We start from the raw sequence: 18813 nt of genomic DNA on the forward strand, positions 1-18813 counted from the left end.
ATGCACGTAAATTTATCCGTCTGACGACCACAACAAACAGGTGTACGCACTCTTGAAGGAACCGGCTTTTCCTTTCGTTTCTTCAACGACTGGGTTTGTTTCGTCGAGTGGTTGTCGTTAAAAGTTATGCGCGCACTTCCTGATCCACCACGAGAATCTCCAAACAAACGCAGGTAGATGGATTTAAATTTTAACGGACGTTGTTAATTGTTATTACTGTTATTATCAGTTAATGCACGATTGTGATGGCAATGCGTTTTGTCAATTTGGAATACCTAGAGTATGTAAATGCGAATCGGCGTGTTTGCAAGCACCAAACACCGGCGGACACTCGAATGCGGCGCGCACGACGCAAGAGACAAAGGTAAACTGAGGATACTGAGTGCTTACAACGAGCGCGCACGGCGACCGACGATCAACTAGACGCGCCAGACGCGGCCACCAAACGCATGCGAGTAGACTGCACGAATGCCGCGCGCGTCGCGCAGACGAAGAGCGAATGACGACATTATACTACCCTGTGGGTAAGGGTTAATATAGTTATTACACTAACAAATAAAACAAAAAAACTAAGTTTTTAACTCGTTAAAACTTAAAATTACATTTGCGATGTTGACATCTGTCAGTTGTCATTATTTTTACTCACTGCGCATGCGCACTGTGAACTTTTCACAAACCAAACTTTTCTTTTGACATACGCACTTGGTATTCACGGATAAGATGTCCCCCATATGCTCGCAATCTACTCACTCGCATGCGTGCAAGACACCGAAACCATGTGCGATGTGCGTGCACCAACCGGCGAATGCACCGGCCGTTTTTTAAAAAACCTGTTCGGTGGTTTCACTACTACCTCTCCGCGGCTTTTACCGGACACTGGTCTTGTTTACGTGCTTCAACGTGTTTCTAATGTCGCAAACTGCGTTTGCCTTTCGCATTAGCACGCTAACCCCAACCCCAACCCTAACCACCAAAAATATCCCCCTGGGCGGATAACACCTATTCTTATGAATGTGTATGATTGGATTGCGAGTACGATTTGTAATGCGTTGGCATTTCTATGTTTTTTATCGAAACTCGTTACAGGGTTATGGCCATGCGTGCCGGCTGATAACGTCGTGCACGTCGTGTGTGTGGAATAACAAGGGGTGCATTTATTTATTACCTTTGCAGGGGTCGTCAAGGGTAACTTTTCGACACACCGTGCAGGCAATCATGACCCACCGTCTATCATGCCTTCGATTTGGGGTTACTGACGTTTTTGCATTATATTCTATACGAATTACGAATCCGCATGAAATATAGATTTTTTTGTTATCTCTTGTATTCGACAAAGCGTTTTAAACGGATAATTGAAGGTAAAAAGGTAAAAAATTGTAAGTACTCACTTGTTTTTGAAGTTTCACAATCACTTTTAGGCATTGTTGACCACAAAATATAATTTGCAATTCTAGAATAATAATCACTAACGTTTTTCTAACGGTTTTACTACACAAATATTCAACAAGCGACGCTAATGCTGTCAAAAAGGAAAAAAAGCGACTACAACGCCACCAGTGACAGTATTTGGTACACAATAGTTGATTGTTTGCGAATTTCAACGCAGTTACAAGAATATGTTGATAAAGTTTAGTTGAGTGGTGTCGTGTTACACATATTGTTTTATTTTATTGTATTTCGATTTCATTTATCAAAAATACACAGCCATTATTAATGTACAAATTTGCAGATTGATATTGTTATTTAAATAATAAATAAATTAAAATTTATTGTAAAAACCTACACACTAACTATAAATAATCAAGTAAGTTTTAGTTGTATTGTTTTACCAACGCAGTAAATGTTAAAAACACCACAAATTGCAAATATTTGCTTAAAAATACTCGCAAGTAAAACAAACACAACTAAATGAGATTGAATACTACACAAACATTTAAAATAATTGCATATTTACTCTATATAATAATATATTAATAATAAAGTTTATTATTATCTATCAGCTGTGAATCTATTTATTTACAGTACAACTTTGCAAGTAAAAATTGATTTGAAACTTTAAAACACACACACAAACTGTGTTTCTCCGAAAATTTAATCCTAATTTTGAGACTTGGGTTTATAAAAGTTTGTTTAATATTTATAAACAAAACAAGTAATAAATACTAAACAGCGTTTCTTGCCGGTGTCTTAAAGTATTACAAGAATCTCTTATTGTATTGCATGCATTAACATTATCCTAATCCAAGTACATATTTTGGGAGTTGTATCGTTAGTCTAGGGATTGACCAGAGCATCGACATCCTAAAATGTAATAATTAACAAATAACATTGACATCAACATTTTAAATCATAAAATACATGTTTTTAATAGACAGAGTAGTACCTCACCTTAGAAAACCATGTTTATGTTCATCATAGTGTGTTAACCAAACCATAAAACCAACACCTTTTGTTTAAACCATACTATAAGAAAATATTCCATCAATAAATGTTGAAGCCTTACTTAAAATATATACAATTGAAATAACTGCTAAGTTTTACTAAAATTACTAAAGCAATCATTGATTGCACCGTTCGCCCACATCAAACAAGCATAGTTTAATTAATATATAAACAATATGGCACATATTACACAATCTCAGTCAAAATTATAAAATCGTGGATCGACATCTCGTTAAAAGAATAATTCCACCGTTCTAGAGAAGAAAAGAAAGCAATTATTAAGTAGTAAACGACCCAAGATCTAAATTAAAGTTAAAAACCAAAATTCTCAACTTTGATTTAGATCTTTTCTTCTTACTTAATCTTCAAAAAACCAATTGAATATTTACATTCATAATTACACCTTATGAGATAAAAAGAAAGCATGCGACTACCAGCAAAAGCACTTACGATACTGTAATAGTATTATATAACCATTGCTTCCATCCGACATTTGTCGTGGTGTCAATACGTGATTCAATCGTTTGGCAGAGATTCTTCCGATCGTGTGAACGTCCCGATCTGAGATCACAAAGTATTCGCTTCTTGCACTCATTGTCGCAGCCGGGACGCACTGGCGACGCTTTGTAGTAGTATTTATAGAATAAGTCAAAAGCTGCGGTTCATTCGACATTTTCTCGATCAACTCGTCCCAATCTTTTGGTCGTAATGCTTCCATACCGAAGGCTTGTCGTACTGAATATAATTTAAACCAGATTGGGTATCCGTATAAATTCGCTTCACGCAGATTCATCGTCCATGATTCATGATCAATTACAGCCTAAAAATATACAGAATTTATAAATTTATTATAAAAGATGAAAACAAAATGATTACCCTGGTTGTTTTCTCATGATCCCCATCAACATAATAAATCCGGTAGCCGGGATTAAGGTCATAGTATGGCGACACCGATGGTCCGATATAAGCAATGTTAATACTCCTGCTCAGATCTTTGTTGTCATAAAGACTTCGAACTCGTCGTAATGCGTATGGCCAAAGAATTGCGCGGTGATCGTCGCCTCATAACGGTTAATAATGGCGTAGTAGTTCCGTGACCAGACCTTGAGACAGTCCGAGTGACCGGGCGGAATGTGCCCGATTACGTGGACTTTTTCGCCGTTGAATTCGGCCGATTGGAGTTCATAAATAAACCATTGCAGTTCCGTTGCCGGATCAGTGCTGTTCAACAGCAACCACCTACAAACGCACGCATTAAACATTAACTGGGCTCTTGGACTTGAACCAAACTAAACTAAGTTAATTTTTTTGTGACCAATAATATAATAAGTATGATTATAGTTGAGTTGTGTGCGCGCTCACCAGTTTTTGTTATTACAGTAGTTCATGTTGAGCGAAATCAGCCGAAAACCAGGGCGGACCAAGACGGAATAGAAAGCGCCGCGTCGGACAGTATTGCTGACCGAACTTGGCAGCCATTTTCGCCATTGTTCGTTTAATTCGTCGTACAGCCACGAAATGGCACTGTCGGGTGTGTCGACAAATGGCGGCGGAAAGCTATTCACCGGTGCAGATTCATGATTACCCAAAGCCGGGAATATTGGTATACCCGGAAAACGCTCCGCCATTTGCAAAACTGTCTCTCGGATTATTTTCAGATTTTCTTCACGGGTTTGATTCCATACATCATGAGGCGGCAGATCTCCCGTCCACATAATATAATCAATATCCTGAAAATAATTTTAATGTTATTTTAGGTTATTTTTTGTTTGAATTAATTAAACTCACAGTATGCGTATCCTGAATGTGTTTCAACATATTGTCAACTGTTACTTTTGGTGTATCGCATTTCCTGTAGTCGCCCCACCTTAAATGAACAGTAATATTACATCCTGTCAGTTGTTACACGTAAAAAACTCACTTTCCGGCTTTTTGATCTTTTGATGCCGCTGGACCATTTGTTAAGCGACAACACAAAGGCTCCGAACAGTCAGCGTTACTTCCCTCCATGTAATATGGATCATAATGAGTGTCAGACAAATGTAAAACTTTAAACGATGGCGCGTTTTCTTCCGGAACACGAGATTCCGTCACTTCCGGTTTGGGTACAGGTGGGAACATCACTTCCCATTCGTGATAAGGGTTATAAACGTCTCCACAACCATCGCCAATCACAAAACTACAGATTTCATCAGGTCCTAAGAGTAAAAACAACATAACCTCAATTAATATCTACAAAACTTGTTTTGAGGTTAACTTACCTAATTGTACTTTGTCAAGTACTTGAATAACTTCCCCAGCAAAAAGTTCAGTCACACCTTCACAAACACGCGATGATTGAATCTTGAGATTGACGCAGAATTGATAAATCATTTTCATGATTTCCTTGTCCGATTTGCCGGTTCTAATGTAATGCTGAAGAAGTCCGGCGCCTGGAATAAATAAATGATGCGTAGAATGTTTTCGTATTTTTTGCTTTGTTTAAGATAATTACCGGCTTTGCATGCGGTGCACGAAACTTTCGATAGCAGCGAATTCTCGATTTCGAAAGCCACTTGCTTGAGGTTGAGCAGTTTGAGCGCCTTGTCGACGAATTTAGGTAAATGTGTCGCGTCATCCCTTTCCCACAGCGACAATAATCTGCCCTGAAAGGAATCAATTCCATTACGATTTATGTCATTACAAAGTATAAATAACAAAGAAATATTTTAATATGTGCAGTTATTTCCGGTTACACTTCTCATCCGCCATATTGTTTTATTGTTTCTAGTTGTTTTTTAATGATTGCGTAACACTGCTGCAATGAATACCAATATACCTACTTACACTAGATGAAACTGTGGCTTTAGCCGGCTTCGTGTGATTTCTTACGACATTCGACAACAATGGCGTCCGATGCGGTTCCGTCTTGTAGTTCCAATTGTCCTTGTATTCGTCGGTCTCGCCGTCATGTCCCTGGATAAGCACCGGAACGGCTTGAATTCGAAACAGAATGTTAAGCACGAGGAAAATCATCAAAATGATTACAATTTGACATTATTACCTTTTGCTCGTACTGCCAGTACTACTATTAGTAATTGTATCCATAATGTCGTAACTATATATTTCATAATCTAGAAACAAAAGAAAAACAACATTTGAATAATAAACAATTGAAGAAAGTCGTATGTAACGTAAACTAAAGGTATTAAAGTTGATATTGAGCTGAAAATTGATGTTACTAGATTAAATAATCATTTAAAACGGTTAAACTAATTTCAGAAATGCGTGTTACTTATATGTTGCCGCTTATTACCCATTTTATGGATGGAGAAAGTTCCAAGATCGCCGCTCGTATAACTTAATGATTATGTAATAAAAAATCACGTAATTTTTTCGGACCTCGAAATTTCTCTCATTTCTTGTGCGTATTCATTAGTTCACCGGAAAAGAAAGGTCATTTTTTACTTTACAACATAAACAAGGTTAATTACAAAAGAACAATCATCTTTTTTCATGTTTAAGGTTATGTTGTGCTAATAAATGACATTTTGACATTTAACTAACCTTAAAACTCACTTAAATGATTTTTTTCACCATAGAGGGCGTAATTTAATGTATGCAACACAATATACTACTAATCATACCTCTTGATAGTTAATAATGATTGCAAATCCGTGTTAGAAACGTCCTGTCAAGTTCCAGGTTAAAAATAAAGTCAAAGCGTTTCCTAATTGAATATAAATGATGAGAAAGGCGGACATGAAGCGTGTTGCAAGCGTATCGAACAGAAACAATATTGAACGGACTTGTGAACGTTAGTCATATCAACCTAATGTCGATAAGAAATCGATAACTAATCAACTATAAATAATTAAAGACTACGATTCGCGACTCGACTGCTTCTGTCAGTCGATATTTCTTATCTTGTCATTTTGCATTATTGATAGTGTTTGAACTTTGCTGGATGCACATCATAACTTCACATGGCATTATAAAGCAAATGTTAATATTAATGATGACTAATAATTTATTATTCTACAAGTAATAAAATACGATATTGATGATATTAATTAACGCGGAAAAAAACTTCAATCGATTGATTATATCAACGATTACGAAGATACCGAATGCATATATGTTCACACTTTCGAATTTACAGTTACCCCAAATTCTTCGTGCCACTACACTTACTGATTTGTAGTTGTAGTGGTCATGCATACAACATTCTTTGACTGACTTTGGCTACTTTATGTTTTTTGTTTTGTTTGGTTTCTATATTAAAATACATTGCAAACAATAAAATATTATTTTTTAATTAAACTAACCTCAAATTTCACTTATACTCAAGTAATACACAGAGGGCAGCACTAGTATGAATAAATTTTGAGGTTAGTTTCTTGTTGCTAGTTTATAATATCACAGCATTGGGTAGAACACACGTGTAAACTGTTTGAATGGTTTGAAAGATGCATTCGTGGTGGCACGCACATGAGAGACATTGACATTGAGTGCATTAGTAAAGTTAATAACAGGAGAAAGCGGCGTGCGGCGTGTGGCGTGAACTGCATGGAAAATATCGTCGGGATGTTCATAAAGCGCGTGATTCATGATCATGATAATGACCGCTGGACGTTTTTTGTTTCTTCTCTGGAGCATTAAATTAATTTACTCGTTTGAAAATTACGCAACAATAAACACCAAGATCCGGAAAACACAAAACACCGGAAATGATATTACACACATATGTATAGCATACATAATTTAAACAAAATTTTATTTAAGTTTATTAGTGTAATTGTTTGAGTTTTGGAGTGAGTGGTAATTTAATAAAACCTAAAAACGTAATACTAGGTATTATCGCAGTATGCTAATACTATTATTATATGATTTAATGTGAGAATGCGTTCGGCATAGAATGAAGCAGTAAATTGAAATGAGCATTAGTTAGATATTGTGTTCTCTATTCGCGCACGGAATAATTATGTCATTGTGTCAACCTACATTTCTTTTATTTGAAATCGTACGATTTGAAACTCTTTTTTAGCTTAGATTGGTGGTACGTCTTGAAATTTGTTATTCTACATTCGAAAAAAGAAATTCGTACTAGTTACGCTCATGTGGAATTACACTAACAAATTTTATTCATATATGTATTAATATTGTGAAGAACAAACATAAATTCAGTTAAATTCAGAAATAAATAGTTAATTTATTATTTTACTATCTCGGACTTGAAATTCATTTGTTTTTGTGATAGAAATGTAATTGTTTAATTAAATTTTAGTAGATGTAATACTTTACTTGATTATTTGTAATACTTATAACACTTTTTATAATAAAATGCAAATTGCACTGTTTTACTGCTAATTTAGTGCGTCAAGTAATACTTTAGTAATTTTTGACATTGACCTAACCTCAAACTTAACCTTTCTATATTTTAAAACACTTTAAACATAATTCCACGGCCTAAAAGTCTCAATTTACAACAAAATTGATTTTATCCCAAAAATAATAACGCCTTTCAAACAATTTTCAACTAATTAAATAATAACCATGTGAAAATGTTGTATCTTTGAGGTCAAGTTTAAGGTTACCGGTTACCAATATTTCTTTAATGGCATATTTGATGCCTAATAAATTAAGGTGCTATAAAAGTCTTCACCTCTTGGAAAAAACAATTTTTTGAACAACAGGCTGACTCACATTCGTGTATTTTCACATGATTCACGTTTAAGGCGAACTTTTCGAAAATTTCTTTTCGCCTCTTTTGCTTCTTTGACTTTGACTTTGGCTGGCTTTAGCACACGAACAAAGTACACGACAAAGCGGTCGCTATATTATAGGGTCATCAGACGGGAATTCTTCGTAACGGTTCTCTCGTAGTCTGTACGAATAAGAAAAAATAATGTCAAGGTTGATTGGCGATATTTTCGACCGAACAGACGCACACTTTATGTGTCTTATTGACACTACCAGATGATGTTATTATCAATATAAATAGAAATAAATTTATTTATTTAGAAATTCTTCTGTGTATTAAAATTCAGTTGAGGTAGTGTAGGAAGTCTGTGTTTTTCTGTTGTTTTAGTAAATGACTGCTAATTTGCTTGAAATTACACGTTGAATAGAATTTATTGACGTGTGTTGTTAGGAACTTCTTGTTTCTTCTAAAAACGAGAAAGTAAATCCGAAGATCAATGACCGACTTCCTAGCGTAACACAAACATCTAGAAGTTACAACGATAACTCGACCATCGACCATCGACCATCTTGCTACTGGAATTACCAGTAAATTGCTCTGGTTGTACAATGTCATTCAATTAGGAATTAGGTGCCTGAAGCAATCGTAAATGTTTCATTAATAAATCGATTCGTGTCTGTAAAACATCGTCAACTATGAGAAAGCTGAATGTGGGGCGCTGTGTACTCGTGTACAATTGACAAAGCAAAATGGCGTTATTAGAATAATTTTAACCTAATATTTTAGCGTCTTATCATTTGCAAAAAATATTATGTGAATACTTATCTACGCAAAATAATATTACTTTGAAACAAAATAAGCAAAAGTTGAATAAACATGCGCAATGTGTTTATATTTCCGTGGCTGTTGCTATGGCCATTTTAAATTATTCACAGCATGACAAGTTAGAAAAACTACACCTGTGGACGTGATTGTTTGCAATTGCTTGCAATTCTAATTAAAATTGATTCAAACGCGACAACAAAGAACAAAAAATTCAAGGTCGGCAAAATCCCACGTCAAAATTAAGTAACACTATCATTAATACACATTAAGATGATTTTAGAGCAAACTATGAGTAATAGCATAAAATTTCATCGCATAAAATTTTCCCAACAATAAAAAATTGCCAAAAATGAACTAAATTTTTAATTATAAACTAAAATGAACAAATTTCCTACTTTACATGTCTACAATATAAACATACTCAACTATTTTCTATATTTTAATCATTATAAGTAAACTTTTCTTTAATCCAACATAATGACAAGTATGAATCTAATTGTTGAATAAATAGGCTATTTATTTCATGATTTCTTGATTACTTTCATCGTAAAAAGTATGAAAGTACTTATCAACAGAATAACACACTTGCCAATGCTATATTCCACTTCGGCTGCACTAATTTTCTATCGATTGCCATTATTCACCATGAGCGTGCTGCGGCGCGATATTGGCGCGAAAGTGGAATGCGTTTAATTCGCGCACGATGCGCGCACGCTCGCCAATTCATCTTGCCAAATCATTCAAATGTCTAAGTATGTGGTAGTAGTAGTGCTGGTAGATACTAAACTACCATAACTGACAAAAATGAAGAAATTCGCTGGTTAATTTTCATACAACCGTTTAATTATTAGTCAGAAAACTAAGCAGGAACGTTACTTTTACTTCATGCAATGTTGTGGAAAATCTTAATTTTCTTGGAACTTGCCATGAAATTACATATTATTTGTGTACACTTTGCATTGTAGGTAGGTATTATAATTGTTTGAAAGTTCGCGGTGAATTCTAACAGTGTTTACCATTTTTCTTTCTAGTTTTTAATCATAGTGCAATTTTTAGTTTAAAATATTATTTTCTTTAATTTATATAAATGAAATGAATGAAATAAAACAAATTTTAGGTGAATTTCTATTATAAAATAAACAAAAACTAAAAAATGGTTAGAAAAATCGTAATATTTTGTTATTATAAACAATAAAACATTAATTATATGCATTTTATCTTTTAAACATTAAAATTATATTAAAAATTCTGTTTTACTGTCATTAAAAGTCCTTGTAAATAATATTATTTCATTTAAAATACTTTCCTAGATATTGATTAGTCCAATCAATACTTTACGATTATTAATTATTTATTAAACGTACAATCACTGTTTCTTGCTCCACGCAATATCCATTCCATGCAGGTTGCCTTCAAAGCAACATTTTCCACTTAAATCATTCACATATTTTCCCCTCGCCAGTTTAACATAATTTAACACAACTTGACACACCATTGATTGCAAAACTTAGAACCAGATTGCGACAATCACATAAAATCACACATTATTATACACTCATTTACGTAACAAATTGCGCCGGTTGATAATTCCTCAATTGCATGTGCATGGCAGTGTCTGATACCATTCACTGAGTAATGAGGAATGAGCAAGTTTGGTAATGAGCATGCCGCCTGCATACTTATAAGTATTTTATACTTTGTAGACATACAACAAGTTTATAGTGTGTTGTAGAGTTTACTTAATCAATACAAAATCGGTAGACTACAACAGTGCATCAAGTTTTCGCCTATGGATCATTTATTTTATTGGAGGCTCGTGTCTCATCTATGCACTGAATGTATCGAAGAGGCAAAGAATAGACGTGGAAGACGTGGAATGAAGTTGTAACTTTCTATTTACACTTACACACGTGACCAAGTGGAATCTAGTTGCTAGATTGCTAGATACTTGTGTATGACTAAGACTTTAAGTTTTCGTTGAACAAATTAAAGTTATTTAAGCAAATAAACTTAATATAAGGTTAAAAAATGTTTTGCAGTGGAATTTGATATGATTTTCAGCTTTAGAAGCATTTTATTGTATCAAAAATAGGAAATACTATTAAACAGCTAATGGGATATAATCTGCTACATTTATATATCATTTTTTTGCTCATATAGGTTATGTTAAAAGAATAAATTGAATAAATAATGAAAAATACAAAAATTCATTAAAATTGCCTTTAATATCCTACATAGAAAACAAAATATTGTTAATTCTATAGATTCATAGTTCTACAAACATGAAAACCTGCACGTGTTGCAATGGTTGCATAGGTTAAACATGGTTATGTAATATTCTGCACTATTTTACGTTTTTAACCTCTTTAACTTCTTCTTTTACCACATAATTCACAAAATCAATTTTATTCAATAAAAGAACATATGTTAATAGCAATTAAATTGCCTCAAAACTAATTAAGAACATAATCGTAATTAATTCCATAACAAACGCATTGTACTATACTCGTGCACAGATTCCATCTGTAACAGCTGTCATGCGTGTGGCGTTGATCTGTCATTATCGCCATTCACAGCATTTCTAAGCAAGACTTTCTGCCGTCTGATTTCCTTCCTCAACCGCTCAAGGTGAATGCAATTCAGAGTTTCACAGGTAGGATGTGACTAATTCACTAACGCACATGCATCCAACCATACATGGCCGATGCACTAGGCAGATACCGCAAACAATAGATAAATTCGCAGAAGTAAATAATTTCTTAATTTCCTTATTACGATTTATAAAGTCAAAAAAAGTGATAATTAGAGATAAATTTGACAATGTGACAAGTTATTTCTTAACTTCAACAATTACAATCTCACTTATTAACGTTCAAGTGTCATTGAAGGTTAAATTTATTATTATGAACTCAATTATTAACACTAATTTATTTGCGACAGTAAAACTTTGATAAAACAGTAAATAAAAAATATATTGATAACATGTGACGCGACAACACGTTATCAATTATTGGCCAACTACAAACTTCACAACTTCAACAAATACACACATATTACAAATAATTTTGATGCTGCGTGTGTGAATTCACACACCCTGAATATTAATGAACATGTTATCTGTTGTTTACTTGACTTAAGCTTGAAAAACTCTTGCAAAAAAGACTACAACACAACCGTTTTAAAAACGGTTACTGTACGCGCAGAATTTATAATTATTTTCGTATTGTACACAGAGGTGAATAAAAACCACACACAAAGTCTTTAGAAAAACTTCTATTTGCGTAGTAAGTACAGTTTTAATTTTTAATTCTCATATAGTAGGAGTTTGGTGATGAGCACGAAGTCGAATCTTTTTTGTTATAAAAGTAACACGAATTTTGAATAAAACATTACCGAAGTTAACTGTTTGTGAAATTTTGAACTCTTATGTAAGCGTTTAGAGAAATAACCGTTTTTCTTATTGTTTGTAAACAAATTAATGAATTTAAAGTGAATTGAACAATAAATTACGCGTGTTTTCAACGGAAAAAGGTTATCAAGCAATTTATGCTCATCGCATCTTTGTGTGCGCGAAAAGTTAAGAGAAATCACATTTTTATTACTCCAAAATGAAACGTGAAACGCACAAAACGCGAAAACGTTTGATTATTTCATGAATATCTATAAATAACCCACAAATTTGGCACATTGGCACATTTGCACATCGATAGCGGATTGCTTAAGTAGGTACAGGTTTTGTACTAGCCACTTTGAAACATTTTCACTTACCAATTTCTTTAATTTATTTCGCACACGTAGAAACTGCGAAATATCACACTTCACACGTTTTCAGGTTAAATATATAAATTGATTACGAATTGGGAACACTTTTATCGACGCATTTGTTTAGTTTGGTTTAGATATGTATCCACAATTTAAGTTTGTAGTTTACGTCGCGTTGTGGATTATGGTGCGCTGTGAACGAACGCGCTCTGCGTGCACCTCGAGCGTCCGCAGCTTTTACTGAAAGACTGGCGTGATGGCGATGCCCCGAACAACCGCTTCTCGGTACCGCGAGTCCCGCGAGTGGTACCGGTACCACTCCGCGCTCCGCTCACGCGATCCGCGTCTTCCGTTGATGCTTGATGCCTTGATGCCATTGCGATCCGACGCGCTGTCCATTGCTGCGGTGTCCTGCTGACGGGCCCGATCTGGGTCATCGCGCCGAACGCACGAATATTTGTTATTGTTTATATACGTCAAGTCCAAGACCAATACATTGTCCAGATGACATCAAGATAAATATGTTTGTTATTGATTAATCGCGGAGCGAAGATAACGTTTGACTGAAAATTGTAAATGCGTAAATTGTTTTATGCAATGAAACACTCAGAATAATTACAAATTTATTCATTAATACTTAGAAGGTTTGTTAATATGAAAAATTGTGTTAATTTACAAGGAAATTAAAGAAAAAGTTTATTTTTTGCTTGTTTGAAGTTAGGAACGGTTTATACATAGTCTTAATTTATATTGCGTGTCTAAAATAGCAATTTTACACACTCATTATAATTCATCACATGAAAATCTTTTATTTTGTGAATTTATTTGTTTTAATCATGTTTTATTTGTCCTTAACAAAAATATGTACTTAAATGCAGTTAAATTGAAACTTAAATACAATAATTTTCAGTTTGAATAGTATTTATTATTGCTAAATGGACAATGGTCTTAATCGGCTGCGTACGTCACAGTATATTAACAAGTACTTTTATCTACACGGTTTTTAATTAAAACTTAATTAACTGCATAGTGCCAATTCATCATTTACGTTACGTTATCAATGCGCATGTTTTTGTAACACCGTTTAAGTGTCAATGCATTCAACACAATCAATAAAATTTAGTTAAAAATATTATCGGATTCATAATATAAAATTATTGTAATTAATTTTTTAAACACTTTTTTTTTTGTTGTTGCGCATGAGTCAGTTTGAAATTTATTCCCACTAGTTTTATTCAAACACTGACAATATTGAAGCCACCCTTGGCTCCGGCGCCCTCTAGCGGCGATTGGGGCTACGAGCACCGCCGACTTGACCGCGCTAAGGATGCTCAACTAGAGATCCTAGGGTGCTAGGATCTCTAGGGAGCTGTCCGCATGAGAAGCGGCAGCTCACAACGACACTCGCGCTTCCGACCTCACTAAGCATCGACACGTTACAAGCGAGCTCAACCTCTCAGAACAGTGACAACCTCACCAGCCCACCAATACCCAAGCCCTTCACCACCGCTGACAGACAACCTACGCATCAATATAACCTCACAATTTATTAAACGGTCTGATGTTTTCTGCAAATGTTTTGTTAAAATTTTCGAGGTTTTGTGGTTGTATTTAATTCAATATTGCTGTAAACTTTGTCAAATATGGACCAAGAAGAGTTTTTGGGGTCTTTAGCAAAGCAGAAATTAACAATTCTTGAATTCCAACAAATAATGACAAGTTTTGGTGAAAATTCTGTTGCATCTGAGCTGGAATCAGTTCTAAATGAATTAGATACAATTAATACCCAGCATTTACGTTCGCTGGCAGCGTTAAAAGCAATGCCACCTCCAGAAGCAGGATCACAAGAAGCTACAGAAGAGCTTTTCCAACAAGCACTGGAAAATATACCAGATAAAGAAGAATCCGATTCTGATGATGATGAAGAAAATGCTACTCAATCCAACAATGACAGTGCACTGGGAGATAGAAGTTTTATTCTCTCACAAGTTGATTACATTCCTGTTGATCCAATCACAAAGAATAAAATTTGTGATCCTGCTAGGAACAGTGTTTGCAATCATGTATATGAGCATGATATTATCATGGATTATCTGAAACAGTTTTACAGGAAGAGATTGAAAAAGAAAGTTAAATGTCCATACATTGGTTGTTCTAATAAAAATGTTAAAGCAGAACATATTATTAGAGATCCTGAGTTAAAAAAGAAGTTTGTTGCCATGATGAATACTGAAGAAGTTAATCCAAATGACAGTGTTATTTCTATCTTAGAGGGTTAATGTTTATTAATATTTGTAATAAATAATGATTAATTTATTATTTTAATGTAATACTTGACTTAAAACATGAATCGGTCTAAGAACATGAATTTTCTTAAATAAATCTAATGATGCGTTTTTAATGTAGGCAACCAAGTATACACTACATTAGTTATCAAGCTAATATTTTCCCGAGGACATTTATAAATAGATTTCCTAGTCTATAGATGTTAAATAAATGTGTTTTCATTAAATATTTAAGTTTAGTAAACACAAATACAAATTTGAATAACATAGAAAAGTTCTAAACACGAAAGTAACTAGGCACAAAAGTACCCAGATCCGGCCAGTTAAACGTCACTATGACGTTTTGTAAATAAAGTGTAGTATTTTTTTTTGGAATTGCGCACACATCAATTTGTTATTAACAAATTTCCCTTCCCCAAATGGTAAAAACTGTTTCCACATCGGTGCGGGCGACGTGTACCTATGAGTAATTCGACATACTACGTCGCGACTATTCGCAATCAACCGAAATTGCGTCCGCTCAATGCTTTGGCCTCGGTTCCTCATCAATTGCAGCGATTCAGCACTATATTTAACAACAACAACATTCCATAGATAAACAAAAACTATCTAAGCTACTACAAGTAACATATGTTTAATTATAAAACATAAATTGGACATATTCTCATCTATAAAATGGCCAACATAAAGTGCAAAGTAAGAATGATCTTTTTCTTTAAAATACATAGTTTAATTGTTATTTTATTATTTTAAAGGAGTGCGGTTGTGTGTGTCCTAAATGTACACTAGACCATGATGTCCACCTGCATGTGGAGATTGAAAACTTGAAGCAGCAGCTTCTTGAGAAGCACAATCATATTGTTACAATGGAGACCAACTTCTTAAATGAAGCAAATAAATATCCAAATGGGGAGTTGTTGGCATTACATGATGAGTTATTAACATGGCAGGATAAGTACAAAAGGCATGTTTAAAATTACTGTGTAATTAAATAAATCAAATAACAAAACTGTTGCTATCTTTCAGATTATATGATGCTCACAGAAGAATACAGAGGGTAAATCAAGGTTTAGAAGATAAACTTTTAAGATTAGTTGACATTAGTGAAACTGATAAGAACACATTAACTAAAGATGTTGCTACTTTATCATACAAACTAGCTGAGGCAAATTATACCATTAAAAAACTTACTGAAGATAATGTAAGTTAATTAAATACATTTTAACTATGCAAACAATTAACTAAATACAGAAAAGACAGTTACAGTATTAATTTTAATATTTGTTTGTTTTAGGAGCGATATAAGAACGATGTTTCTGTGGCGATTCAGTTTTTGCAGTGTAAACCAGGAAATTTCGTTTCTCAGAAGTTTGATACGGTAAATATAACTTTTTTACTATTAGTCTAATTTATTTGATTGTGAGAAGTTGACCATGAAATTATTTATAGCTCTTTAAAGCAACTTTATCGCTTAACGGTAAATCATTGCATAAATTTAAAATACGGTATTAGTTTGAACAATGTACAAGCAGAAATTTCAAATTCTCTCATTTTCTATTTCTGTTTTTATAGTTACCAAATGAAGTACAAGCAAAAGTCTCAACCTACATGGGCGGAAAGCGCAAAACAGACGAAAAGAAAACGCCGCCGGAGATAAAAAGCATTAAAGTTCCTATTCCGACATTCCCCCCTACTGCAATGGTGTACTCCGTGCCCAAATCGCAATCTCCACCTAGAACCCGCGAAGAAAAAGAACCGGAGCCTTCAGTTGACATAGTCTCTGCTGCGATAATGGCGAAAGTTCTCGAGGAACGCGCCAGAGAGCGTTCCTGTGTAAAACACTGCGACACTTGCACTTGCTCCAACCAGCTGAAAATCATCCACAACACATCGCAACATTCAATCGCAACACAAACCACCAGCACACTCACTGCAACACAAAACGATTCGTTGTGTCTGCAATGCAATAATAAAGTTACCGAAAGATCAACGCTACAGATCGTCAAGGGTGTGAGTAGTGTTGATGCAGGTAAAAATAAAGCGATACCGGTATATATTCATGATTATGAAGCGAATGCAAACGCGAATTTGGCTGTAAACGTTGCGAAAGTGCAGCCGAATAATTTCTTGAACGATAATCTTATGAGTACAGAATGTAGTAAGTTGCGCAAGCCGGTGACGAGTAGTAACAAGCTTGGTTCAGTGCGTGTGGTGCCTGTAACACCGACAGTTGTGCCCACAGCAACTGTTAATACTGTCGCTGTGACGGAAACAGATGATTTGATTGATTTAGGTACACCTTCAACAGGAGGTAATAATGGTGGTGAGATTATTTACTTTGCAAATGAACGCTCACATAAAAAATCACATAAAGTTAAAACGCACGATAAAACTAAACTTACCCATACTTTTGCTGCAACGCGTTTACAACCGCAGTCGAAAGCGAATTATGAAAGTTTATTACTTAAAAGTTGTTCGGATGATTTTCGTTCCATACTTGTACCAACAGCGGATGTTTCTGTTGTTTCTGCGCCTGTTGTTCCGGTTCCAGTTGCATCTTTAGAACGTAAGCCATCGTCGTTATCATCGGGCGATCATAGTGAATTTACTAATAGCGAATTGACGAATAGCGCAACGAATTACCAAAACCAAAGAATTGAGGAGTGGATGGACAGTATAAACTTGACTGAAACAGCGGCGGTTGGCAGTAACTGCGGGACAGATTGTTCAGAGTCGTTGGTTTCATCACAAGATGCTAGTTTTAGTGTTGGAAAGAAACTGAATGTTTCTTCGGAGGAACTGTCGATTCAGAAGGATGAAATTGAGAAGGGAGGGTTTAAGACGGATATAGACACAACCAAATACAAGGAGATGGAGGATCACGTTAAGAAATTTCTTCTAGGTGAATGTACTCTCTTAAGTGATGTCAAAAAGAATGATTACGATTAGTTATGTATTAAGATGCTTCCATTTGTAGACATGACAAGTGAAAAACCCCAATATTTAATTTTAGAAGAGGAAATTTGTGACAATCTTTTACAATTTCGGAGTTTTTCTTTTTCAAAACTCAAATTTTTTTCCAAATTTATAGCTTTTTGTCAATTTATCGCATTTTGAATTATTTGTGTAATTTTACCAAATTTTGAAATACTTTAGAACGGTACTATAAACGCGCTCAAAATATTCTTTTGTTAAAGAAAAACTTTGTGAATGATTAAATTTAAGCTTTGATTGGCTTCTTTCAATAATCTAAGTAAATGTGACATAAACTAACGCATATTGAAGTATTTAATAGGAATATCTTGCGTATTCATTCACCATATTGAGAAAAAATGCTGTGATCAATTTAACTGTGGAAATATAACATGACGTAGAACATAATAAGTACAGGTACATGACGTAGGGTACTCGTAGAATGAAACAACGCATTCGATTCGAATACATACATACTAAGCAAGCTATGTAGCTGGTTGTAGTGAGTTGCTGAAAAGTTGACCAAAAACACATCACGAATTCCAAAGCTCATAAAATGTAAATACACTCTTACACTATTTAGATAGATAGATAGGTAGATAGAAAAAAGCAAGGGCATAAATGCATTCTAATTTCGATGTATATTTTCAAATTGCTCATCAGCCATCATTCAAATCTCTAAGTTTCAAATTTTATCTCTAATGAAACACTGCATGCATGGTAATACTTTCATTTATTCCTGCAATATTTGATTATAAATTGCTTGTGTAACTGTGACAAATATACATATAATCCTTAGATGTTGTATAATTGGTGAAAAAATAACTTTTGCTTTGGAATCTT

The 18813-nt window shown here is 34.4% G+C and overlaps 3 protein-coding genes across 3 annotated transcripts; 2 read left to right on the forward strand and 1 right to left on the reverse strand.

The window, feature by feature from the left end:
* Nucleotides 1-1643: 1643 nt before the first annotated feature.
* LOC135794602 (sphingomyelin phosphodiesterase-like) lies at nt 1644-13072 on the reverse strand. Its single transcript, XM_065305936.1, is given in 13 exon segments — nt 1644-2301; nt 2893-3100; nt 3103-3262; nt 3319-3449; nt 3452-3681; nt 3805-4172; nt 4231-4309; nt 4364-4640; nt 4704-4874; nt 4937-5087; nt 5269-5417; nt 5486-5555; nt 12719-13072. Coding segments are annotated over 12 exon segments (2061 nt in total). The 5' UTR covers nt 5553-5555; nt 12719-13072; the 3' UTR covers nt 1644-2231.
* Nucleotides 13073-14355: 1283 nt separating this feature from the next.
* On the forward strand, nt 14356-14991 carry LOC135794620 (E3 SUMO-protein ligase NSE2-like). Its single transcript, XM_065305955.1, has one exon. The coding sequence runs from the start codon at nt 14356-14358 to the stop codon at nt 14989-14991; it is 636 nt and encodes a 211-aa protein (XP_065162027.1).
* Nucleotides 14992-15316: 325 nt separating this feature from the next.
* LOC135794603 (uncharacterized) lies at nt 15317-18768 on the forward strand. Its single transcript, XM_065305937.1, has 5 exons — nt 15317-15693; nt 15753-15961; nt 16024-16198; nt 16292-16375; nt 16570-18768. Exons 1-5 carry the CDS (start codon nt 15673-15675, stop codon nt 17944-17946), a joined length of 1866 nt encoding a protein of 621 aa, XP_065162009.1. The 5' UTR covers nt 15317-15672; the 3' UTR covers nt 17947-18768.
* Nucleotides 18769-18813: the final 45 nt, after the last annotated feature.

This window comes from Atheta coriaria, unplaced genomic scaffold (assembly GCF_025399875.1).
Source record: "Atheta coriaria isolate IRGN ID8LTWV9N9 unplaced genomic scaffold, Caltech_Dcor_3.1 hic_scaffold_6_pilon, whole genome shotgun sequence".
Taxonomy (NCBI): Eukaryota; Metazoa; Arthropoda; class Insecta; order Coleoptera; family Staphylinidae; genus Dalotia; species Dalotia coriaria.